Genomic DNA, 27,133 nt, shown 5'->3' with positions numbered 1-27,133 from the left:
TTTGGGGTGATCCAGGGCAATTGTGAGCCAACTGAAATTCCACTGTAGAATGAAAACATATGTCATGTTCAGAGAGACAAGCAAAACATCTATAGCAATGTTTCTGTTGTTACATTTTTGCATTTAGACTCCTTTCCTGGAAATATTTTTAACTCAAGTGTTCATAGAAGTTGAGATTGCTAATGGTGACGAAAGGTGCTTGTTGAGTGATAATTTACTGATTGTAGATAGAGCTAAGATGCTTCAATATACTTGAATTTCAAAATATCCCTTTAAAAGACCTTCTCACTAATTCCTTGGCACTGTTCGTTTCTTTTCTTCTGCTCTTTTTTTCTCTCAGAAAATTAGAAAATTGTAATGAGATTTCTATGAGTAGAATCAATAGAATCTAAAATAACTGGAGAGAAGGAACATATTTATATCTTATATTGACAATAAATGTCACACCATGATCTTATATGAAGGTTTATTGGGGATTTATAATGCATAGTTAGAGAAAACTATGGAATTGTTCACAGATCACTGGAAATCCTAAATGTTCATTTAACCTTTGACTTTATTCTCATGGAAACCTGTGGTCATCTTTCACCCATAATATCCTTGAAACTGAAAATTCCTCTTGCCAGGAGATTTTCAATTATTTTATTGATCAAATTCATTTAAAAGACCATGAGCTACTCATTTGGGCAGTAAAAAAGAAAGAAAGAAACTAATTATATGTCTTTCGGCTATATCTAATAATTTCAGGGATATGAAAATAAAAGCAGGTTGTAAGAAGTTACCTGAATTCTCTCTATATATATTTGAAACAAAGAAGTAACGTTATTTAAAATTAAATAAATAGTTTCTACTCTGGTAATGCAGACCCATTTTTCTCACTCAACTTAAAAATTATTCATAATGTTTTGTGTTTGGCCCTCCATTTTTGACCCATGAAGAAAATAAATTCCATGAAGCTTTGAATTTGGATATCTATTTGCACGATTACTGCCAGATGTGAGAATTAGCATAACATTGTACTTTCACATTCTCTGAAGATTATTTTATTTACTTCTCAAATGAAGAATTTGATCAAGAAAATCAGTGAAATAAAAGGTTCTAGTTTTTGTTTGTAAAGAATACACAAACAGTATTTTTTTTCCTTAGGTTTTTATAAGGTTTTCTACATACACACATACATTTTAATATATATTTTGATGTATTCGGTTTAGGTTGATTGGAAATCCACTGTATCTTGATACGCAGAGTACTTATATCATAACTTCTATTTTAAATTAAAATTTGGCTTTCTCATGGTAGGATCTAAAAGGGCTACTTAATTTAATGATTTATTTTCCAAAACTCTGAACTCTAGTAATAAAGATGCAAATAGGTTGAGAAATAGATAATCATATAAACTGGTATTTATAGAAGATGGTAGACAAAGGAGATTAGAGCATTAATAGGCAAAATGACGTTTTTGATCATGTATGTTGCAATACAGGATGAACTTCTTGAGAAAAGACACCATTTCACTTCACAGTTGCTTAGCAATAAATCAAATCCACCATTCTTTTTTCCTTTCTGTGGAAGTTTTATAGATATATATGTATAATATAATATATCTATACAATAAATTATTTATGCAATACAAATTATTTATACAATAAATATATGCATATATTTACATGTATGATATATATTATATATTATACATATTGTATATATGTATGTGTATATATATATATAAAATACATATATATATATATACACACAATAAAAAGCGTATTTTGGATAATTAACCAAAATCTAAGCTAAGTTTATAAAACTTTCTCTTAAGAAAGCCTTCCTTAGACCTGGTCATGTCAGTTTCATTATGAGGTGATCTTCTAATGACCTGTAAATGAAAGCTTGCCTCCAATCAACTCCATATTTTCATCACCCATTTAAATAATACTATACATTCTGATATACTTCCTAAATCATTGTGAAATACTTTAAAGGCGCTGAAAATACTACTATTAATCAATATTTGATAAAGAACACACTGAACTAAAAGTTATGAAGTTATAGAGAATTTACCCAAATGAACACAGGAATTGATATATATAAACATTGATTTTGCATGAAAACCCGATTTTGTCATACTAGATGGTTTTTCTTTGCTTAGTTGCAAAGACAAATTAAATCATATTATCTAAATTATATTACTATAACCTAAAGCCCAGTCTCACAATTTTGGAAATGAATTATTTATAATCTTGTATTTTAACATAGCAAAAATATTATCTTTATAAATACAGCATGCAACTGGTGCTATGAAGGGTAAAATTATGTATTGTACATATATTTATAATAAAAACAAAACTGAAAATTTACTCCACCCATATGGTACTCCACAGGCTTTCTTATATATGCATATGAGATAAAATGGACATTTTATGAACAACTGTCATAAGCTCTCTGTATTTGCATTTTAATTTTAATATGATTAAGCCTTTCAATAATACTAGGCCTCTCTAATGTCATACTTTATCCCATAATCATCTTGATTATAGGTAATTCAGAATAAGTTATAAACAATAGTAGAGTCTCAGTATAGTATCTATAGATGTATGTATATCTATCTATATATAGATAATAGATATATGACGGATATAGAATATGCAGAATATAAGTAATATATATGACTTTTGGGCTTTAACCTTACTTTCAATATCAAGATGACTGAATTTCAGAGAAGTTAAAATTTCCTGAAAATATGTTTATCCTTTAGTTTTGACAGATAGACCTCCACCCATAATTCTACAAGGCCCAGCCAACCAAACGCTAGCAGTTGATGGTACAGCATTGCTGAAGTGTAAAGCTACTGGTGATCCTCTTCCTGTAATTAGCTGGTTAAAGGAGGGTTTTACTTTTCTGGGTAGAGATCCAAGAGCAACTATACAAGAACAAGGAACGTTGCAGATTAAGAATTTACGGGTAAGTAATATTGGACTTGTATTTGAATCTTCATCTCAAGATAAGTACTGCCCTAGACAAAAACTGTTGTGAACTTAAATCTCACATCCCAGCATGATGCTGTACATAGACCGTGTTATTTCTTATTTTACAAGTAATGAATTGAGACTAGAGGGAAAGTCATTGTTTTTATGTTAATCATAAAAGTGTAACAGACCTAGATACTTTTTACTCCTTTATTGCAACCCATATATATGCAATCAATGAAACTAAAAATACATAAATAATAAATACATAAAGTTAATGATAGTGATGGAATATTTAAAATAATTTGAAAGTGACAAATCCTTCTGATTTACTCTCATGAACAAAGGAAGTTTGTAAGGAAATGTGGGTAAATTGGCTTGGCCAGTTATGTGGAAAAAAAAATCAAGAGATGAGACTGAATCCATAGTAAACAGGCCTGGCTATTTGGTGGAAAATCTTAAATTTTAGCTTAATTGCTGTGGCGTTTAGATTTAAACTTGTGGGCAAGAACAAGCCGTTGCTGGTCTTTTAACAGAAGATAGTATGATAGAGAATGACAATTCCTGCTGATTTAACAAGTTAGACATGCTTCTGAAGCAAATCAACATAAATGTCTACTTCTGAATATCACATTAGCTATCTACTGCTATGTAACGATATTAGCAAACACTTAGAGGCTTAAGGCAACACATTTATTATCTCATAGTTTCTATGGGTTAGAAGCCTAGGCATGACTTAGCTGGGTCTTCTGCTACAGGGTCTCACAAAGCTACAATCAGGTATCAAGGTTGTGGTCTCATCTAAAGATTGATTGGAAATAGATTTGTTTCCAAGCAAGGTGATTGTCAGTAGCATTCAGTTCCTTCTGGCTGTCAGACTGATGAACTCAACTCCTTGCTTGCTGTTGACTGAAGGCTGCCTTTAGTTCATCCCTTGCCATATGGATTTTCCCAACATGATTGCTTGCTTCCTCAAAGTCAAGGAAGAGAGTCCCCTAGCAAGACAGGCATTACAATCCTATGTAACATAATCATGAATATGACATCTGTCATTCTTGCCATATTCTATTGGCCAGAAGCGAGTCAACAGGTCCCATACACACTCACAGTGAAGGATTACATGATGTATGAATACCAGAAGGATGCCTGCCCTCCACAAGTATATTCACTTCATTCAATCAAATATAGAGAGCCTCCCCTCCGTGTAGCAGGTACTGTGCTAAAGCTCAAGAGTTGTATATGTTATAGTCATCCTAAGATTGAGAATGAGAGCTACAACTGAGATAGATGATGTAATGGCACTTGAAGAAAGATTTATTGAAAATGATTTTGCAGAAGAACAATTAGTAGAATGTGGTATCTAGGGAGAAATTGGGAACCAAGATGAAGGAAAACTAGAAAACAAAAAAGATCTTGTTGAATTTTCCCATTCAGAAGGCAAAAGAGGTATATATAAAAATATTTTTATGACACGTATTTTCAAATGATCACAATGTGTCTTCTTCTCTTACAATGGAAATATATTTACAATCACATGCTTATCTGTGATTTTTATCAGCGTATCATGCAGGTACATATACCAAACAGAAGAATGACTATTTTTGCATCATATGGACACACACAGAAACACATAAATCTTTAACTTATAATAAAATTAATATGTATAATTTTTTTGTTTTAATTTTGAGACAGACATTAATTATTGCTCTAAGTAGGAAAAAAACTGTCAAATTCAGTTAAAAGAAAAATAAATTAGTATAGATTTTTAGCCCGTCTTTTTTATTGATTGTAAATTAATTGTTAACCTTCTTTGAACAAAATGGAGTTATTAAAAAATTAATGCCAACTCTCCTTGAGTAAACACTTTAAACTCCCTCTCTGGGCTAAAGGCAGACATGGGCCGTGGAGGTTAATGGATTTTCTCTGTACTGCTGAAGTAAAGGGTGTGCTTGAATAGGCAAGATCCCCAGTAGTGTTTGAAAGAAGCACTTAAAGGTGGGTGTTTGATGACGTCACACAAACTTGCAGACTTCTGACAGGATTCTGAGCAGTCTCTCTGAGAGGCAAGCTCCTGGGAGCTTGTCTGCAGCCAACGACACAAGGAGAAGGTAGGTGATGGAGTGTGCCAGCACGTTAATCTCTTTTTAAGCACATGGTTAAGGCAAAAAGGAGAAGGATCAAAAAGGTATGAAGCACTCATGATCAGAAAAGACATTATTTAAAGTTAAAGGAACAAAAATGAATGTGGTAGTGGTGATGGTGATACAAGAGTGACTTTTAGCAAGATGTTTAGGCTCTTGATATCACTTTTGATAAACTCTAAAATGAAAAAATTGTTCTTTTCCCGTAAGATGACCGTCTTTAAAGGGAGATGAATGTTTTACAGTACTTCACTTGTACGGTCAAGAGATGGTTTCTGTAGGTCATATTTCTTTGTGTCTCACTCTTTCTCTTTTGGTACTTAAGGCAAGGGGGAAAAATAGTGTGATGAACACTGCGTTCTCATAGTCCAGCTAATTGGTAATTGAATCTGTGTCTTCTGAGAAGTAGAATATTCCAATACTCATTAAAACATACCTACCACAGCTAATGTCAGACTTGTAGCTCCACACAATGACAAGGAGATGCAGTTAAGAAGCATTACCTCCATACTCGTCTTTTAGCATTTGCACATAATAACAAGTGCTACATTTTAGTTCAACAGCTATAATAAAATGCAAATTCTTTACTCTTTCACAGACCATATTCAAATGAACATCCCATTAAAATCCAACCTGGGCTCATTATATTTAGTTTGCGAGTGATGCTTCTTCAGTGCAAAGATTTCTAATGACTATAATGCGTGCACAGCCACATTTAAAAGAATGGCTTTTTCTACAATGGCTATCCCCCATCATCCCTTTGTATAATAGAAGACAATCGTACTGAGATAATATGGCAAAGAGTGACGTGCCACTGCAATTTGAAACTTAAGTTAAAATACATAATGACGTCTAAAATCAATTAAAATGGTGGAACGGCAGTAACATCAATGCACTAATGATTTACCCGAGAATCAATTGTGGAAGGTTGAGTCATCTATATACACTTGCAGTTTGAACCCAGCAGATATTATATTCCATGAACTCCCATATTTCATCAACAATTAAACTCATGTTCATCACAGAATCTTAATTCTGCATCTCCTGGCTTGCCTTATTCTTTGGTCCTCGTTTCTCTTCCCCCCTCACTTTTCCTTTATCCCTAAACTAGTACAAGTGAATGTTGTTTGCAGAGTAAGCCCACAGGACTCAACCACAGAGAGGATTTTTGAGTTACATCTTTTATTGATTTGGGACTTTTCTCGAGATATAATCACAGAATCTTCTGCTTTTACATTTGTAAAAGAGGACTTTTGATTACATTATCAACTATTTCTAGAAGTCTGTTGCTACTCAATGAATAGCTAAAACCTTGGAAATGGCAATTTAAAAGTATGCTTAAAAAAGAGTTATGTATTGGATTATTTCTCTGATTCCTTTCAGCTCTAAATTGCAATGATTCCATAAGCTTAGTTTGTCTGGTTTTTAATGATACAACTTTATTTCACTTGATGTTGCACTGCTACAATTTAAATACGAGTACTGATCTCTTTAAAGGGAAAGATTTAGTTTTCCTTCTTTTTTTTTTAATTTTTCTGTCTTCACTTTTCTCTTTGTTTTTAAAAGAAAAGGAAGGATTGGCCCCTTATTACCTCAGTGTTTATTTACTCCTGGGTACATTTTATTCATTGAAATATAATTTATTGGAGACAGAGAGAACAGCTTTGCTTTACTGATCTCCGGAAGGTTATAGGATTCTGAAAAATCTTGTCCTGAGTTGTCCTTATCTAATTCTGACACAAGGAAGCCCAAACAAAAACTGGAGTTAAAAGATAAGATACTACTTTGGAGGCAAGAGAGATGGACAAACAGAGTTTATCAGAAAAATAACATTTAGTTGTGGAAATACAATAAAAAATCTTTGAGTCACTATTATGAAAAAAAAACATTATATGTTTATTTTAGTATTTTTTGTATACGTATGATTGACTCTAATGTACAATTTACACAGCCAAATGATACATCACATTTTAAGAAATTATATATTGCCTTGTTGAGCCTGAGTAATTATTCTGCAAATTAATTAAAACAACTTACTTCTCTCTCTTCCTCGCATACTAGATTTCTGATACCGGCACTTATACTTGTGTTGCCACAAGTTCAAGTGGAGAGACTTCCTGGAGTGCTGTGCTGGGTGTCACAGGTGGGTTCGTTGTGAATTATCCTGACAGAAGAAATCTTGAGGCCATTTTAGTGATTAGCTCATTATCAAATTACAAGTTAAAGAGAGATCAAGATTTTAAATTCATTGAATATAGAAATGAAGTCTTATGCCATTTTTAACTCCTGCACCGCTTGGCACACAGCATTGCCTAGATGCCATTTGATACATTTGTCCTTGATAACCTTGTTATTTTATTTTCTCTCTCTAAAGAGCAAGCAATTCTAATGATCCTGTGTAAAAGTAAAGTTAACATTTAGTCACATGTAGGAAAAGCAAAGATTCACTTATATACTTCTGATTCATGAGGATGAATTGCTCGCTGTCTAGGTTAACATCTTTAATAGACTATTTTCCTTCTTTTAAGCATTGTTGTCAGCTTGTGCAATCAGGAATGAAGCCTTTTCTGTTTGTCCTCTATAGAATCTGGAGCAACGATCAGTAAAAATTATGATTTAAGTGACCTGCCAGGGCCACCATCCAAACCGCAGGTCACTGATGTTACTAAGAACAGTGTCACCTTGTCCTGGCAACCAGGTACCCCTGGAACCCTTCCAGCAAGTGCATATATCATTGAGGCTTTCAGGTATGCAACACTCTCTTTTTCGCCATTGGGTTTTTCCTTTAGCTCCTATGTCCTAAAATCTCACGTGAGCTATCCCACTACTTTATTTTAAGGACATGTTCAATCAGTGTATTTGAAGAATTATCTTTTATATCTAACTTTATTCAATAATACACTTTAGGGTTTTTTTCACTTATACCTTAGTTATTAGATTAAATATTCATTAGTTTGTGACATAATCACTTAGCTCCTTTCTTTACCCTGAGTACTGTAAGGACCTAAGAAGAGAATTTTGGCATTAGAACTAGGCAGAAAATAATTTAATTAGGCACAGCTGCTTTTTAAGTTATGCAGCTTTTACTGAGGCATAGAACCCGAACCCTGAAACTTGGCTTCCTAATAATTGGAGCAGAACTTAAAATAATTCTAATGCTTTTGTGCTATATATTTGAATACATCTATTGGGTAGGCCTAAGAGAAAATTAAAAACTACAATTAAGAAATCAGTTCTGTGCACTTCTGGTTGCTGAAAGGAAAAGGTATGTCCAGTTGCTATTTTAAATAATTGTCATCAATTTAAGGATACTATAGACTATAAATTAGCAAATAGCGCTATAAAATTTTCTTATGACAATGTAGTAAAATACTTACACAAATGGGAAAATGTAGCTTCATATTCAGCTTCCATGTGCTTCTATTTGCCATTTTGGTAATGATAGCCACTGTCCTTTGTAAGCATTTAGGACAAATCATGACTTTCATTTTAGGCCTCCATAATCTATTTAAGGTAATGGTCAATACATAGTTTTCAAATTTCAAAATAGTATTTTTCTATAATTTTTATGCTTTGATGCCTAAGGACTTCTGAAAGATAAACAGAAAATCACATTTTTTCCTCATTCTAAACAAAAGCAGCATTTGACCCTAGGCGAAGTGCTCTAAATGCGCATTCCATCTGTAGCTGGCTGTTGAGGGGTCCATACATGCAGATTCAGAGATATTTCACCATTCCAAGATAAGAAATCACAATATTGTGTAATGTACAATTTTATTAAAAATGTGACCAAGGGAAAATATTCATTACATGCTTCCTTTCTTCTTTTACAGATATGTAGTTTTAGAAGGCTCTATTATAATATTGCATGTGGAATTGATGCAAAAGAAAACACACCTTGTAAAAGGAAAATGTATTGGCATAATTTACTCTGTAGTCCATTTATTCTTTCTACAGGTTAATTCTTTTCAAGGTATATATATACATTTACGAGGACCATATTTACTGTATAAACTTGATGTTGTGATCTTGGCCTCTGTTCCTTTTACAGGTATTCATTTAGTGGGCTGCTGTGCATTAGCAAAGGGCTGTCACATCTCCTGGGCTGAGTTTAATTTTGTTGTGCATGGCACTTCCGTTAGGTGGGCTCGGCTTTGTTGTTGAATAAACTGAAATCATCCAAATGTTTCATTTATTGGGCTGAACACTTCAAGCGTTGTGTGTGTGTGTGTGTTTAATTTTCAGCCATTAACCTTTGTCATTGATATCCAACTCCATTTCCAATACCTTTATGACTGTTCTTTAAAAGAAATTTCTGTTCGTGTTTCAGCCAATCTGTGAGCAATAGCTGGCAGACGGTGGCAAACCACGTGAAGACCACTCTCTACACTGTGAGAGGACTGCGGCCCAATACCATCTATTTATTCATGGTCAGAGCCATCAACCCCCAAGGTCTCAGCGATCCAAGTCCAATGTCAGATCCCGTGCGCACACAAGGTAATTCCAATAGCTGTAAACATGGCTGGTTCTAGAAGAGGCGTTAAACAAATCTTTAAGAACAAAGGGCTTGCACGAGGAAAGATAAATGTGCCTGCGTTGCTTGTTATAATGATTTACTAGACCTGATCCAGTGAAGGAGCAGGAAACTTGCAGGTCACCTTGGTGAATGTGTCTTCTTTCTGTAACTGGCAAGGTCTATTTAGTAAAAAATAAACAAAATAATTGGGTACACTTACAGAGTAAGAGTAAGAGTGAGTCAACTAAGTTAGCACTTTACTGTATTTCCAAGGGAGGAAAAATGTTTCTCCTTTGAAATTGATTATACAAGAGCACAAAGTGATCTTTAGTGGATAAGATTCCCAGAAAGGCATATCAAAATCATTTCCTATTGTTCAGGAATTCTGTGTTTATGGTGCAGTAGCTCTCAGGGTGAGGTTCCCATAGCAGCAGCATCTGCATCACCAGGGACCACGTTAGAAATGCAGGATCTCGGGCTCCAGCTCCGAAACTCTGGGGGTGGACCCAGCAATCGTGGTTAAGGGCCCTCCAGGCGATGCTGATGCTCCAGTCTGACAAGCATCGCTACAGTGTATTTTATTAAACCAGATGTTTAAAGGAGCAATTTATTTCAGAAAGCAGTAAATCAAGTTTTCTTCCTGAGGTATGTGATTCTTTTGACTAATTTAAAAAACCCACCCACAATATTATAACATAAGATCAAAATGGAGGATTTCTCATCTCATCTTTTGTAGCCTGTCTCTTCAAACTGAGAAGCCACTGGAGTCTAAAGGTTCATATAGGATGTTGCATTATAATTTCCCTTCCTCCTAGTAGATGGAAGGAATTAATAAAATAGAAATGGTGGCTTTATTTTTTGTTACAACCTGCTTCCCACAGGGTTCGTGAGAAAGGGTTAATTATTTCTTATTTGTAAAAGGCTTTGAACAAGATATAATTCAAAGTGGTATTTTTATGCTATGAAAAGCACCATACAGCCATAAAATATTATTATAATTACAATGTAGCTCAGTGATAGTAACCAGCGTGCTATTATAGCAGAGAAGGGCGCCTTAAAGGAATCAAGTGAAATAAAGTCACCACGTGATTTTGTAACGTTACTGACATGATGACAGTCAAGGGAGGAGGGAATGCTACTTTGCTATTGTTCTCTAAGCAGTAATGTGATTAATTTTCCAAGATGATAAAGGGCCTGTAGGTAAAGAACCTGTCTCCAGGGAAAGAAAAAGTACGACAAGAATTTGAAGACCTGAAACTGGTTATATTTTACCTTACCTGGATCCAGTTACTTTTAGTGTCTCTGAATTTAATGAGTAAATTAAATTATTGAACTTGAAAAGGAAGAGGTGTATGGTTTTAAGTCAAGAAATTACAGTACTTAGGTCATTTTGACCTGTGTAGATAGAAATAGTCAGTTTTTATGTGTAGCTGCAGTGGAGGGTGGGGAGATAAGAGGATGCCGTGGTTAAATCCAGCAGACCTCCTTGATCATTCCATAACTGTGCCAGTCACTAAGTCTCAACTCGTAAAACAGCTTCTTGGTGAAAAGGTCAAAAAGGATTAATCAAAAGTTGTTTGTGATCTGGCTTGTTCCAGTTGACAGACTATATAGAGCAAAAGACTTATGTTCTCTTAACAGATATTTAATAGGAAAACTCATGTTTTGTGTCTGAATGTCAGGATCATTTTTTGACACCACACTTTCAGCAGATTTGCATTCTGCAAAGCACTTCTTTTCAAAGAACACTTGGCTATGTGAGCTCCTATTTTTCAAAAATATTAAATAGCGTAGAATCTAGAAATCTTTTATTTTAGTAATGCAGCAAATATTTCCACCATCTACATCACAGTAGACCACAGATATATGAGCAGAGGTTAATATTATCACGCAATATTAATAATATTTTTTTTCTAAATCAGGTAAAACTCTCTGTGCTGTTTATGTTGAGGATGAAAAAAGTGGAACTGGGAAAAGATCACCAAAGTGTAGTTCTCCGTTATTTATGTCCCAATTTAAGTTAGTGCACCCAATTTAAGTTCTGGCTGAGATACGCACTTAAAAATATTTTTGCAAGAGTGTGGCATTGTGGCTTGAGAAAATAGGAGAAAACAAGATTAAGAAAATAAATCACTTTAAATTGGACTTCCTTCCTTAAATAAGGTGGCCTGAGGAAAAAAAAATCAATTTAATATTGCAGTGCACCAGTTAAAGAAGTTGATTTCAGTATGTGTGAAATTCAGTGCTTGAGGTCAATTTGATGGACTTGGGTGTCTATATTTATTTTTCTTAATGGATACATAGAATATTAGACAGTAGAGTAGTATTTGGGTGAGTGGTTTGGGTGAGTGGTGAATAAATGGACAGAACAATGTGTGTCTGAGAGTATGTCATTCTACCTATCGCACTTCTTTCTTCCTCCTCCCCATCCCCCGTCATTTCCAAAAAAACAGCTGTGCTATGTTTTGTCAGATATTGGAGTGTTGTTCAAAATTTATTACTTTGGAGCTTTTTATCTGTATTCTAACTTTTTTAGTCAAAAGTATTTTTGTGAATTTGGGGGCTTCTTTCCCTCCTTCCCCTCACTTTGTTTACCCTTAGTGACATAAATCACTTCCCCAGTCCTCCTGATTACTTTCCCTCTCAGCTCCCAGACTGAAACAGGTCACAGAGTAAGAACACACTATCTGCCAACTGGGACAAAAGATTAAACAAATTCCTAAACAGCAGTTTTCATATATGGTCCCATTAACTACTAGCGACAGTCGTTCAATATGCTAACATCTGTATAAAACTGATGTTTCTAGCGAAGTCTTACAGCACATACTTTGTTAATAAGAAAATAATAGCTCTCCCTTAACAATGTGTTTGAATGGGGGTGAGGGATCGCCAGCACTCTTTTATTAATATTATTTTAGTGAAGATAAATATCATCTCTCAAATTACATCCTAGCATGGTGGTATGTATAGAAATATGTTTTAATGTTTTTTGGTCACACAGGGTTTTTCTTTTTTTCCCTGTAATTATTTCTAGTGGCATAATATTGGCTTATATAATAAACATTGGAATTTTACTATGAATTTTTAAAAATTGGGAATGGTTATCTACCTGTAGATATCAGCCCACCAGCACAAGGAGTGGACCATCGACAAGTACAGAAAGAACTAGGTGATGTCATTGTCCGTCTTCATACTCCAGTTGTATTGACTCCTACCACTGTTCAAGTTACATGGACGGTAAGTTTTCAAAGGTTATATAATGGTAGTAGCTTTTATTCCTTTAAGAAAACAAACGAAACAGAAAAAAAGAAAATAAACAAACCAAAAAGTAGTAAAAAACACCCTCACCTTTTAAAATCAAGGTGTAATCAATGATAAAAAATATTCAATAGATAAAGAGTAGAGTAAAAATAGATTGAGTACAATATAAACATGACATATTCTGTCTTCTGAATTTTTAGCAGCTTTTTTGAAATATAATTAACATACTACAGTTAAGGTGTACAACTCAATGTTTTTTAGTATATTTACAGAGTCAGGCAATCATCAGCAAAATGTGGCTTTAAAACATTTCATCATCTCAAAATGAAACCCTGTACCCATTAGCATTCACTCCTCCACTCCCTCTACTTTAGCCCTTTGCAACCACTAATCCACTCCGTCTGTAGATTTGCCTGTTCCTTTCATATGAATGCAATCATCTTACGTGTGATCTCTTATGTCCTGCTCCTTTTACTCAGCATGTTTTTGAGATTCATCAGTACTTTATTCCTATTTATTGCTGAATAGCATTCTGTTGTACAGATATATCACCTACATCTGTTTATCTATCCATCAGCTGATGCACTTTTGAGTTGCTCCTACTTTTGGCTATTATGAATGATGGTGCCATGACCATTTGTGTACAAGTCCACATATGTTGTCCTTTCTCTTGGTATAAATGTAGGAACTATTGAGTAATATCATAACTCTCTGTTTAACATTTGGATGGACTGCCAAAATATTTTCCAAAGTAAAATATTATACCATTTTGTGTTCTCACCAGCAATATTTGACGGTTCCAGTTTTCCCTGATCTTTGCCAATCTCTCACGTCCTCACCAACACTTGTTATTCTCTGTCTTTTTTTTCATTATAGCCATACTAGGGGGTGTAAAGTGGTGTACGTCATTGTGGTTTGGATTTGCCTTTCTTTAGTGATATTTTGCATCTTTTCATGTGCTTTTGAGCATTTGCATATCTTCTTTAGGGAAATGTCTGTTCAAGTTCTTTGACCATTTTTAAATTGGGTTGTTTGTCTTATTTTAGTCTTGTAACAGTTTTTTTTATATTGGATACAGATCCTTTATCAGATATATGATTTGTAAATATTTTCTCTCAGTGTGTGGGTTTTTACTTTTTTAAGGTGTCATTTGAAGCATGAAAGATTTTAATTTTGGTGAAGTCTTCTTCTGAATTTAAATCGACCATCTTTACATTCTTTTAGCTGAATCTCATCCAGCAGAACCAAAACATGTATTTAATTTTAACAATTTGACATATATAGTAAAAAAATTACTGGATTTTAAGAAATAAATTGATTTTTAATATATACTAAGAGTGTTCAATTCCATGCATTCTTAAATGTCACCCTCCCCACTGTTATTTCAAGATGCTAAATATTTTGATCATGTGTTAGCCACTGCAGTGAAAACAACAAATAGAATACAAATGTCAGTATTAGTTATATTAGAGAATACTAACACTTGTGTATGATTTGTGTCAACATGTATGTCTATGTTTTGAGAAGAGCCAGATAATGTTCTTCCCTGTGCCTAATACAGTTATTGCCAACTTCTCACTTATGCCCAAGATCTCTCTACTATATCCTCTAAAAATCCGTAAGAAAATATATCAGGATGACAGAGGAGCACATCTTCTTTAAGCTCTCTGTCTATGTGCTAGATCTTGTATGCTGTATGGACATTTGAGTTAGAAACACCTAGAAAAAATTTCACTTTACTTATAGTATTAATTATAAAGTATGTATAATTATGTCTCTATCATTATTGTTGTTGTTGTTGTAATGGAAAAATAACTATAAATTAAAAAATTAGATTTGCCCCCTCTTTGAGTCCAGGTTTCTTTAGGGAAATGATTATTTCACCCATTCCTATCAAATCCCTCAACAAAGGAGGTTAAGAAAGGAAAACTGGTTGTTTTTCATCAGTTCTTAATTATGTTTGAAGTATAAAACACAATGAAGAAATTATTCCAGTGTCCTCTCAGTAATAAGTCCATTGAACAAATCGAGTTCAACTAGCATGTTTTGAGGACCAGTTTTTACTACGTGTGGGACAGCACTATATAAAGAGACACAAATCTACTTGAGAGAAACATGGAAATCCTTAAGGACAGTACTCAGATAAAGGCCATAACAGATATATATGTAGCCTATAGACAGGTTTCAATTAAAGAGGAAGTGATTAACTCTACCCTCAGGCTCCAGAAAAGGCATCACCACTCATCTGCATTTACATAGGGAAACATGGAGGCGTTATTAAATCAGAACAGGAGAACCTAAAATAACATTTAAGGCTGTTTATTCCAAGTCTATAATGTTGTAAAAGGAAACCAGTGCAGACAGGTTGAACAATGTTCCCAGTATTTCACATCTATTTATAAAGATAGGATTAGAATTTCCTTACTTTAAATCCGTTTTTTGTGTTTTTCACTTTACTGTACACAAATATTTACTTAAAAGGAATACCTTTTAATGGTGGAATTTGGACATACGATCCTGGATGGGGCATTTTGTTATTTCTTAAACCAGACCACATGATCAGTCAAATTTTTGTCCTATGGGTAGAAAATTGTGTAATACTTTAACAAAAATGAGACTAAGTTTAAAATATTTTAAGGGTAATTATGATTATTTAGCATTACATTGTTTCTAATTCCATTTTTGCTATAATTTCTCATAGACTTATTCTGTCTTCGACATATAATGACTTCTATTCTTCTATTCTCGTGAAGGGAGCATAATGACCTCATCGTTTTTCCAATGGCACAGTCGGGGTATTATTCACCATGCCTCTTCCATTTTTCTGTAGCTTTGACTAGATACAAAACTAACAAAGTCAAGGAAATCATTATGTGTTTAATAGCTGATTTTTCCTCATTCTCAATTGAAAAAGTCTACTCTGTTGGGACTTTTGAAGGGGCTTCTTTTAAGCTGTTTCTAAATGTGGAAATTATTTGGGTAGAAATCAAAGTCATTATGTTTATGAAGTTAATCCCTTTAAAAGTCACTGAGTTTAAAAGAATAAATCAAATTAGATCATGATTGCAGGTCAGTAGTCTGGGAGTTCTTCCAGGAGAAGGACCTTGTCATATTCATCTCCGTATCCCAAGTAGCTTGTCATTACTAGTTTACATATCTCTCTCCCTCATGAGCTTGACTTCTGTGAGTCTGGAGTTTGTGTTTTATTCCTGTTTTTTCAAAGCAGAGCATCTATTATGAAATACCCTTTCAATAATTGTCTGTTCAATGATCAAATTAGTTGTGTTCATACATTTTAATTTTTATCTTAAAAAAGAAAGTGTTCAATTATATCACAAGGTATCTCCATGAATTTATAGTTACACATGAGAGAAGTATGTATTGGAGAGGTAAATTTAGTGAAATCAAGTGAGATTAGGGGTGGGATCGGTTGCCAAGGAAATTATAGCTAAATATTTTATTTTCGTGTCATATTTTCAACTTGCTAAATGTATATGTTGTACAAATTATCACTTTGTTAGTATTTGAGTTACAGTTGTGCTGTGGTTTGAGGGCAGAAATATATTCCCCAACCCATGTGTTTAAATTTGGGGCCAGCTGAAGTGGTTTACCAATGGTTGGCAGGATTCAATTACCAAACTCGTATGACATTTGCACTGGAAAGACCATCCACCTGCCCCACACGAGGCTAATCTTGAAGCAACGATAGTTAGCAAAGCCTGCTTCCTAAAAATGACTGCTCTCATAATAACAGTAAGCAAAAATGTCAAGAAAATGGCTGTTTCACAAAGAGAATAGCAATAAATCTCTTACTTAAAAATGATTTGGGCTGGCTCGGTGGCATAGCAGTTATGTTTGAGCACTCCACTTTGATGGCCCAAGGTTTGCCGGTTCGGATCTCAGGCATGGACCTATGCACCGCTCATCAAGCCATGCTGTGGCAGGCATCCCACATATAAAATAGAGGAAGATGGGCACAGATGTTAGCTCAGGGCCAATCTTCCTCAGCAAAAAGAGGAGGATTGGTGGTAGGTGTTAGCTCAGGACAAATCTTCCTCAAAGAAAAAATTTTTTTTTAATGATTATTTTAGATTTTTTGGGGGAGGAGTTTTGTTTTTCTTCAAGGACAAAAAGAATCACAGACCCTTTGCCCCTTAAGCATCACAGCTTCTATTGGAGTTGAAATAGTGCTTTGGCATGCTAGAATTTCAGAACTCAGCTAAGAAAAGATAAGTCACATAGCAGGCTGAGCCCACCAAAGAGAATTCACTTTGAATTTTCAGTTTAAATGGAATTTTTTCGAATTGAAAAGATAGATATTAAGCATATGAATTAAACATTTCAGTAAAAGTGCTGATTTGAGGGCCACATATGGAACCCCACTTTTAGTATATCCCTCACTTAACAATGATGCTTTATCATCATGCATCTCTAAAACTTAGTCATTTAATTGTTTCTGTGCCCTTGTAATGTGGATATTATTTGAAAAAATTAAGTAAACTGAGGCTCAGAAGGTTTAAGAGGCTAAGCTGTACCTCATTCGAGACCTTATGACTGGAAGACCGAAGCTGTCTTCATCATTTCACATTTTCCTTACGACAATTCTTTCTTTATTCATGTTTCAGAAAATACTAATTTTTAAAAATTCTATAAACCCATGGATTTGTGGCCAGACTCTGACTATAATCAACACTAAAAGAAAATCCTCCTTCTTACAATCAGAATGTTAATAAAACTAGTAACAAGCATATGGTTTAACTTGAAAATGACCACCTGTCAAAATGTGCTCCAAAAGTCAGCGGTGTAGAACGCATATCCAATAAAAATCTCACCTCTTTTTTTTTAAAGGTAACGTTCAGCATTTTCATTTTTGCTTCCACCTGTAACAACAAATTTCCTTCTGGAAAGAATGCATTGCAACTGCACAAAATCAACCTAAACTATTTAGTTATTAAGCAGGCCATTAGAAGATCCAGGTTGGAGGCAGTGTGCTCTGAAGTGAGCAAGGCAATGTTGTGTGGTAAACATTAGCTTCATAAAGTCCCTAAAACACTTAATTAATGAAAACCAAACATGGGTAAAACCAATTTACCCTGATTTACAGACTCCCTTCATCTGGAAACAGCTGCTTAATGTTCTTCTTAAAAACACAGCTTGCTTCTTTCAGTATTAACAAGCTATTATTGTGAGTTATGTCTTTCTTTCAGTATATAAATTCACTTAAAGCGAATGCAGAGAAGTTTATAAAATGTAAGCTTAATGTTGTTTTAACATATGCTGTAAGGATTTTTTGAACATTGACAGTTTTGATGAAAGGCATGTCTGTTTGACTCTCATAAATTTAACTTTTTGCTTTTTAGTTGCCTTGTTTTATAATGTCAGAACAACTTCTACTTTTCAAGAGGTATGTCCATTGGTAGAAACACGAACTGGTAACATGGATGAGGACTCAAAGATCATGAGCTTTGGCATCAGAGCTGGGCTTACTTTTTCTTGACGTAACCTTATGCCAGTATAGCACTAATTCCAGAAAATCTTTGAGGGTTAGAAAGCTGTCAGGTGGGTGAAGGAATTCTTACTGGTTGAGACTCATCCGCGAAACTGGAATTAGCTATACATAGAAACACACATGCTCACGTCCACCAAATTCATGGATTACTTTTCCAGTTTGGACATTCTAAATATAGAAGAGTGTCTCTCTGTTCCACTGTATTTTGATTGAGGTTTTTGTATTTTTTTATTTTCTGCCTTTGCTAAAAAAATTTTTAAATGCTGCAAGTCAAGAAGACATGCTAGAAGTTAATAGATGGAAGAATACCTTTTGTTTATAACGTGTTAACAGCTGGATAAAGAAATTTTTCAAAAGCTAAAATAACCGTTTCCATCATTACCTTCTCTATTTCCTCTTTCTCCTCAACCTTCCTGAAATGAGGTTCTGCCATATCTTCTCTATTAAGTTTTACACTTTGACAGTGAAAGATGTCAAGTTAAAGGCTTCTTAGAATGTGGCTGTTAAACTATAATACATGGAATATTAATTGGAGAAGGTGCTGTGATAATTATATTTAAATTGAGCATTTCTAGAAACATGGAAAGACATTAAAAAATGTTTAAAAAGCTAAAAGTTCTTTTTTCCCAGAAAATGAAACAGTGGTAAAACTCCAATAAAGATTGTTTAGTAAATGTTTAAAGAGAATATGTTTCATTTTTAGCTTGCATTTTTTTATATATTCGTTTTTCATGTAATTATTATGAGCGAACAAAAATGCTTTCAAGTTTCTATTTGGTATGAACTTTCAGATTCAAAATCTCAGATTTCATTAAAAACAGCTGCTTATCCTCTGAACCTTAAATGAATGACAGCATCAAGAAGGCTGTCAGGGGGCTGGCCCGGTGGCCGAGTGGCTAAGTTCGCGCACTCTGCTGCAGGCGGCCCAGTGTCTCGTTGGTTCGAATCCTGGGCGCGGACATGGCACTGCTCATCAAACCATGCTGAGGCAGCGTCCCACATGCCACAACTAGAAGGACCCACAACGAAGAATGTACAACCCCGTACCGGGGGGCTTTGGGGAGAAAAAAGGAAAAAAAAATAAAATCTTTAAAAAAAAAAAGGCGGCTGTCAAATTGTGCCAATAGTGGGACTATTGAAGGAGCCAGGATTTGGTAAATTAATAAAAGTCTTTGATTTAATATGTGTTAATGGGCATGAGCTTTTCATGTGCATTTAAAACAGATGCTGTAGCTCCACAACTTTTAGCATCGCGCATATGCTTCCTCCAGCCACACAAATTTTATACATATTGTTCCTATTGTTCTTCCCCTGGAGAAATCCTACTTTTCTTTCAGATCTCAGTACTTATTCTTCGGGGAAAGTTTATCTCCCCTTCCTGATCCAGTCAACTTCCTCTCCATTCTAGGCTGTCTTAGCTCCTTGTACATCTCATTGATAGCATTTGTTTGTGTTTATTTGTGAGGAGTGTAACTTGACCATTGTTTGGGTGATTATTGGATAATGCCCATCTTCTACCTGGACTCTAAGCACCATGAGGGCAGGACTGACTCTACTTTCATTCTCTGCTTTTATCTCCAGAGTTTAGCAGAATTTCTGGCACCTATTAGTAGGAACTCAAAAAATGTTTGGGTGAGTGGAGGTATTAGAGGGTGGAAAAGGGCTGAGAATGGAAATTCCAGACAAATAGTACATTATATATAAAAACACACAAAGGGGAATTGTTGAATACAGACAAGAACAATTTGATGAGAAATGAAGCTAGAAAAATTGGCAAGTCTAGGCCTTGACAGGCCTTGGTGGCTAATCCAAAGAATTTGAATTAATTAAGTAAGTATCTGGGTCCTATGAGGTATTTTATGCAGGAGAGTTTTTCCACTCTTCATTTTAGAAATAATGACTTAGGAGCAATGTGCACTCAAAAATGGAAGAGGATACGGTGGTTACCAGGAAAAAGGGGGGTGGGGGCAGGGCACAAAGGGGGAATTGGTGTACCCACAACATGACTAACAAAAATGTACAACTGAAATCTCACAAGGTTGTAATCTATCGTAACATTAACAAAAAAAAAAAAATGGAAGAGGATATTAGAAGCAGGAAGATGAGTTAGAAAGCCGTGGCATCACTCAGATGATAGTTAATGAGGACCAAAATAGGGACAAGAGAAATGAGGATGGATCCATTGTGATGTCTAAAATACTTCCGTTAGGTTTCCAAAGCTTTTTGCTCTGTTTTTCAGGTCGATCGCCAGCCCCAGTTTATTCAAGGCTACCGCGTGTTGTATCGTCAGACCTCAGGCCTGCAGGCTACGTCAACATGGCAGAATTTAGACGCCAAAGTCCCAACTGAGCGAAGTGCTGTCTTAGTCAATCTGAAAAAGGGGGTGACTTATGAAATTAAAGTACGACCGTATTTTAATGAGTTCCAAGGAATGGATAGTGAATCTAAAACAATTCGTACTACTGAAGAAGGTCAGTATTCAGATTTCTGACACAAACCAAACTTAAAGCATAAAGAAACCAGTTTCTGTTGAAGTTCTAGTTTATCATCTTCCTTTGAAGAGTAGCAAGAAAGAATCTAAAAGTGAATCCAGAAGTGTCATTTCCCCCTTTTATTCTGAGAATTCCTTAGAATCTGACAACTCAAAAAAAAAGTGACGTTCTAGTAGTTTGAGTATTTCCTAAGTAAACGTTTTCCCCAAGTCTTGTTTGCTAGTACAAATCTTGTTTTTTGGCTTCATTAAAGGACAGGCTACTGGAAACCCAAGAACACAGGCCATTCACTGCCACTCCTCTTTTTTTGGTAGAGTGAGGTATTGCATTTTCTTTTATAAGCTGCCTTCTCTGGGGTCTGCCAGTCTGATTCATAATTCCCAATTGGGAAGGCCACTTACTTGCTTGCAATAGCATTCTTCTTAGTGACGTTCCCTCCTCCTCTCTCTTTTGGAAATTTTCCTGCCTACAGATACGTTGAAGTCAATCTGTGATGGATGTGAAATTAATGTAGGACTCAACTAGTCCACTTACTAATGTCTCCTTCTCTGAACTACAGGCTTATATAATAGTATCATCAAAGTACACAAAGTCAGATGCCAAGTATAATAATTCTCCCCCTTTTTTGATTTTCTACTAATTTTTTATACACAGCTCCCCAAAAAAAAGCCTTTTTTCTAAACATATTTTATATAAATTGATATGAGCAGCCTTAAGAAAATGTATATAGGTTGCTCGTGCTAACATGTAAATGTTCACGTTTGACCAAAGAGCTTTTAAGTTATCCATATCTTATAATAAGCAACAGGCCAAAAATGTTATCTTCACATTGATTAACAGTGGGATACACTGACATGGGCAGAAGAGCATGTTTTTAAAGGCATCATTAATCTACTTTTATGATAAGTAAAGTAAAAATATACTAAAAATTAATAATGGTATCTTTATCCACCATTAAATTTTACTTTATGTTGAAAGTTTATAGTACTAAGGAGTGGGGTGGGTGAATTTAATACAGAATGCTACGTTTGAAGCAGACTTCCAAAATCAATTTCACTGCAGTCAGACTTTTCCTCTGGATTAGACATTTGTCACCATCCGGTTGTACATTCATCTCCGATTTCCGTAGCCTTCTGAAGGTAACAAATGGAACTCAGCTGGGCTCTGTCTGGAAAGGATGGGTGGCCATTTGGGTTCTTTCACATCTGTAAAAAGAAGCTAAGTGCCGGAATAATTGAGCTGTCAGGAAGCAGGCATGGTGTTCTCTCCAAGCCAGCAGCAAGGCAAATGAGAAACCAGTTTTCTCCTAAGTGTTATTTTTCAGTGAAGTCTACTTAATAACCACAAAATTTGTAGACCAGTGGTTCGATTTATTTCATTGTGCCATATTTGGGAGCACTGTTATCACAGAGAAGAGTAATAAAGAGCAGTATTGTGGCCACGTGTCTGTGTGTCTTATATCTCAATGAATATGGCCATACCTCAGTGAAATATGTCATGACAAATTTACCAAACATGGGAGACTTCATTAATAGGCTTTTAAAATATCTTTTACGACTCAACTGTACATATTTTTTAGAGGACTAAACTGTGTAGAGTTATGAAAACACTAATCCTTTTATATAAAAATACTTTAACACCACAAAATTCTTTGAATTTTAACTGTTGGTAGTTTGATTTTACTTTTTTCTGCCTTTGATTTAAACTCAGCGGTTCACTGAGAATTGATAGATTTTCCTGCAAACATAGCATTTTTTAGTTTTCAGGTACACTGGATGGGAGGTGCTGCAGACTAAAATCAGAAATTTTTTCTCATCTTTTCTCAGTATGATTATAATTAGTTATAGGAGAAACGGTAAAGGAAGAGAATTTTAAGAAGTTAAAATCTGTCCATTTCGCATTTCACCCAACACGAGCTCTTTTCATTTATATCTTCAGAGTTTCTTGCCCATCAATATAAAATAAGTTTTAAATCTTAAATTATGGGTCAATTTATAACAGTCAATTATTTTTCTTAATATGAAAACAGAAGTATTTTTTCTCTGTTGGTGAAACTTATCGCTGTGTTTCTGTTTTTATTTATGAAACACAAACTAAAATGAAACCAAAATTGTCTGTAATGCCACCACTCAGAGAGAATGATTGATTGATAAAATTTTGGAATACAGCCTCTCAGAATATTTTTGATAGCAGTATCTGTTTCAGAAAGAGAACCAATGACAGTCAAAAGAATCAAAGTTCTAGAATCAGACATACCTGGGTTCAAATTCTGCTTCAATGTTTAACTTAGATAAGTCTCTCACAAGCCTTTGGTGTCCTTATGTGTAAAACTGAGATAAGAGTTGTTTTAACTTCCTAAGGTTATTGTGAGAATTAAATCTGACACATAGCTTAGTTCTGGGCATGTAGAAAACACTCATTAGAATGTTAGCTCTTAAATTTATTATTGAGTACATATTACCATAGCTGTTATGTTTGCTTTAAATCTGTCCGTTATATTTAAAAGACGTTTTTTAAAAACTGTCACTGTTGAGCACTATATGCAAATTCAGAACTACTGGAAACTGGAACCTCAGGCGTCTTGTCTTTGCATTCATAATCTGTAAGCAGCATTAATGCACACCGAGACTTACAGTTTGTGTTTACTCTAATTACTTCCTCTGCAGCCCCAAGCGCCCCTCCACAATCTGTCACTGTGCTGACAGTTGGAAGCCACAATAGCACAAGTATTAGTGTTTCCTGGGATCCTCCTCCTCCAGATGATCAGAATGGAATTATCCAAGAATATAAGGTAGGGCCTGGGTGAAGAAGGAAGGCTCGCAGATAAAGGTTCCCAGAGAAGTCTCAGTGTCACGTGGGTGAAGTACATCTCTGGTGGCCTTCTCATTGAGTTTGAGTGTAAAGTGGTTTTTTTATATATTTGTCCAACAGGTAAAGAAACAAATGCATAGGGATTAGCACCTAACTCCAAGGTCACAGATAATGCACACTAAGTTGGACAAATGAACCATGACTGTGGAGTAGTTTTCTTTATAATGTGACTCCAGAACCTCAGAGATTTAGAGATGGGGTGCAGGGTAGGTAGCGAAACTGCCTTTATCTTCATTACTGGATGTCAGTGTCTCAGGGTGACCATCTTTAAACTATTTTCTCAGAAAAAGATACTTCTCAGAGTTTAGAGAGTTGAGGTGGGGAAAGGAGGGTGGGCAACCCCAGCACTCCTTCTATGTTCCTCTTTTATCAACTTATTGAGATTTTGTAAAATATTTCTCTTGGAAAAAGGGAGCCATTGAAAAAATAAATTTTGAAAAAACTCACAAAAAACAGTCGATTATCTCATTTTTCAGCTAGTGAATTTGTTGCTATTTAGAAACTGTATATCCATTGTTTCACTGCCATTGTTTGATGTTTAAGAGACAGAAGATGTCTAACCTTGAGAAATAAGGTTCTGATTAATTGCGATGTGATCAGACCACATGTGAGAGTAGAATGCCTCATTAAACCTTGTAAAACTGCAAAACTATGATTTTTCACTGTTAATAAATTTTGTAGAATTCTGACAATATCATAGTAAATAAATCTATTAAAATAGAAAACTAGACATCCCACCTCACAGCAGAAATTCATACTCACTGTGTGAAATTATGCTGAATAATTTCACTCAAAACACTGCAGATTGAATTTTGTTATTTCGAAAATAAAAATGATACATTTTAAATAGAATTGTCTTAAATTAAAGGCCAACTTAAGCTCATGGACAGAGTGTGCATAAGTATTTATTTTAAAATTATTCCCATCACATTATAAAGAAAATGTGTGTAAGAAATATAAGAGTAAGTGCTTTTAGAATAGCATAATTATATAGATTCTAAAGTTTTACAAGTGGTAGGACCCATTGTTTTAAGGTCAAAGAATTATCTACTTGTGTGTATGTGTGTAGGGGTTTTAATGAGGTTAGGATTTTACTTTGTTACATCTGGGACTGAATATCCAAAATGTCCATTTATTTAAATATTGAATTTTTTTTTTACAACTGATACTTTTTTTCATAAGTTTTAAGCTTTCTCATTGATATGAGATTGCCATATTTTGGTGGTGAAGTGTCTGTATCTGTTAGGGCTAAATATTCCTCCATTAGTAACACAGGTATCATAGTATAAATAAAAGAAATATAAAATTCACAGGAATTATTTTAAAGAAAAAGATTCAGGACTGACTTGTTTCAGAAACAAACCATGTGTGTTCCTACTTATGCATCTAGACGTAGATTATGAAATATCATATAATATGAATACAATTAGGTACAGTGGAATTCTTTTGTAGCACATTTTACAGTAATGGATTTCTGTATCCCAGGAGAAGGTGTGCCCTAAAATTTGATTTCTACTTGAGGTAAAAACCTAGCTCTTTCAAATCAACGTTGAAAGACTTCCCACCAGTTTGTTCTCTTCGGTGTGTATGTGTGTATAGATATGTTTTTATCAATATTAAGATTTATTACTGTCAATGTAAATATTGGCTTTAATTTCATCTCAATCAATACCTATAACTTAGGTCAATTAATCTTGTTAACTACTTTTGTGTAAGTTAATATTTTCTTAAATGAAATATAAATTACTTAGATGTGTATCTATATAGCTTGGATATTACAACTCATAATCACCATATTTTTAATAGGTTATATGCATAATAAATCTTGATAAATAAATTAAGCAGAGGAATTTATATGTTTTAATCCGTACCCAAAAGCTGTTTGCAACCAAGGACCACCTTCCAGTGTTATGAGCATTCAATGTTGATTGTAAGATATAAAGAAAAACGTCATACTGTTAGCTTTCCTTATTGTTCCTTCTTTAATGCACATATACACACATATATACATATACATACATATAAGTAAACTGTAGAAATTAGGCTTTAGAAAATGTTATTCACAAATACTTCTAAAAACCTAGAAAATAGGTAATTCTTAAAAAAGTATTTAATCAATTATAATAATTTAATTACCAGAAAGGATTATTCTATATTCTTTTGTTATTCACATTACATTTCTGTAGATCTGGTGTCTGGGGAATGAAACACGATTCCATATCAACAAAACTGTGGATGCAGCCATTCGATCTGTAATCATTGGTGGATTGTTCCCAGGTATTCAATACCGGGTAGAGGTTGCAGCTAGTACCAGTGCAGGAGTTGGAGTAAAAAGTGAGCCACAGCCAATAATAATTGGTGAGTACCAATCTATGTGCTATACAATCAGTCAACTGATAAAAGGTACATTATTTTTTGGAATCCACGTCCTAACAGAAAGATAAGCACATATGAGAGATAAAGTGTACACATCATATATGCAAATGGGTTAACTGCCTAGAGTTTCTTACAAAAATGCTTAGCAATTGCTCATGCTCTTAAGAGTCTCACAGACTTCTTAAAATTATGATCACAAAGAGTTCAAATGCTGAAAATTGGTTTAAAAATTATTTGTAATCAATTGTTTATTAGCATTTTTGGTGCCATTAAAATATAATAGAAAATGAGACAGTTACTGAAGAAAGTGCATTACGTTTCCAATCTATATGCTTTCTCTTAGCCAGAAAAATGTCAAAAATTAATCAGAAACAGGACAAAAGAAACTTTGCAATCCAAATATACTATCCCAAATAAGAAATCTCTATTAAATCTATTACAATCATTACAGAAAAATTTTCCCTATGGATCATGTTTACCTGTTCTTGAAATATATGTAAATGGCATCATACAGAATATAATGTTTTGTGTCTGGCTTTTTTTCACTAAACATAATGTTTTTGAGATCATCTCTGTATGTATTATGCAAATCATATATTTTGTTTCTGAGCAGTATTCAATCATGTGAATAAACCATATTTTGTTTCTCTGCTTTCTCTTGAGAGAATGAATGTTCTTGTGTAAGTCTTTTTGAGGACATATGTTTTTATTTCTTTTGGAGAAATACCTAGAAGTGGAATGTCTGGGTAATACGAATGGTATAGTTTGACTTTGTAAGAAACTGCTAAAATTTTTTTTCAAATTGAATAATTTTATACTCTCACTAGCAAAGAAAATGACTTCCAGTTCTTCTAGGTTGTTACAAACATTTGATGTTGCCAGTCCGTAATTTTAGCCATTCTAGTGAGTATAAAATGGTACCTCACTGTAGTTTTAACTTCAGTTTTCTTTGATGACTAATGATGTCGAGGGTACATTTGCTTATTGGCCATTCACATATT

General features: G+C 34.4%; 1 protein-coding gene across 36 annotated transcripts in view; it reads left to right on the top strand.

The window, feature by feature from the left end:
* The window catches only part of ROBO2 (roundabout guidance receptor 2), a 1,555,999-nt gene that overhangs the window by 1,457,570 nt on the left and 71,296 nt on the right, over positions 1 to 27,133 (top strand). For all 36 annotated transcript variants that reach the window (XM_070252274.1, XM_070252275.1, XM_070252262.1 and 33 more), the window contains 8 exons: positions 2,756 to 2,961; positions 7,169 to 7,250; positions 7,692 to 7,854; positions 9,438 to 9,604; positions 12,739 to 12,860; positions 20,633 to 20,864; positions 23,552 to 23,676; positions 25,943 to 26,114. In XM_070252274.1, the coding sequence (XP_070108375.1) occupies positions 2,756 to 2,961; positions 7,169 to 7,250; positions 7,692 to 7,854; positions 9,438 to 9,604; positions 12,739 to 12,860; positions 20,633 to 20,864; positions 23,552 to 23,676; positions 25,943 to 26,114 (1,269 nt within the window). The remainder of the gene's footprint in view (positions 1 to 2,755; positions 2,962 to 7,168; positions 7,251 to 7,691; positions 7,855 to 9,437; positions 9,605 to 12,738; positions 12,861 to 20,632; positions 20,865 to 23,551; positions 23,677 to 25,942; positions 26,115 to 27,133) is intronic.

This window comes from Equus caballus, chromosome 26, assembly GCF_041296265.1.
Source record: "Equus caballus isolate H_3958 breed thoroughbred chromosome 26, TB-T2T, whole genome shotgun sequence".
Lineage (NCBI taxonomy): Eukaryota > Metazoa > Chordata > Mammalia > Perissodactyla > Equidae > Equus > Equus caballus.
The sequence above is the reverse complement of the archived record's forward strand: the minus strand, read 5'-3'. Positions and strand labels throughout refer to the sequence as shown.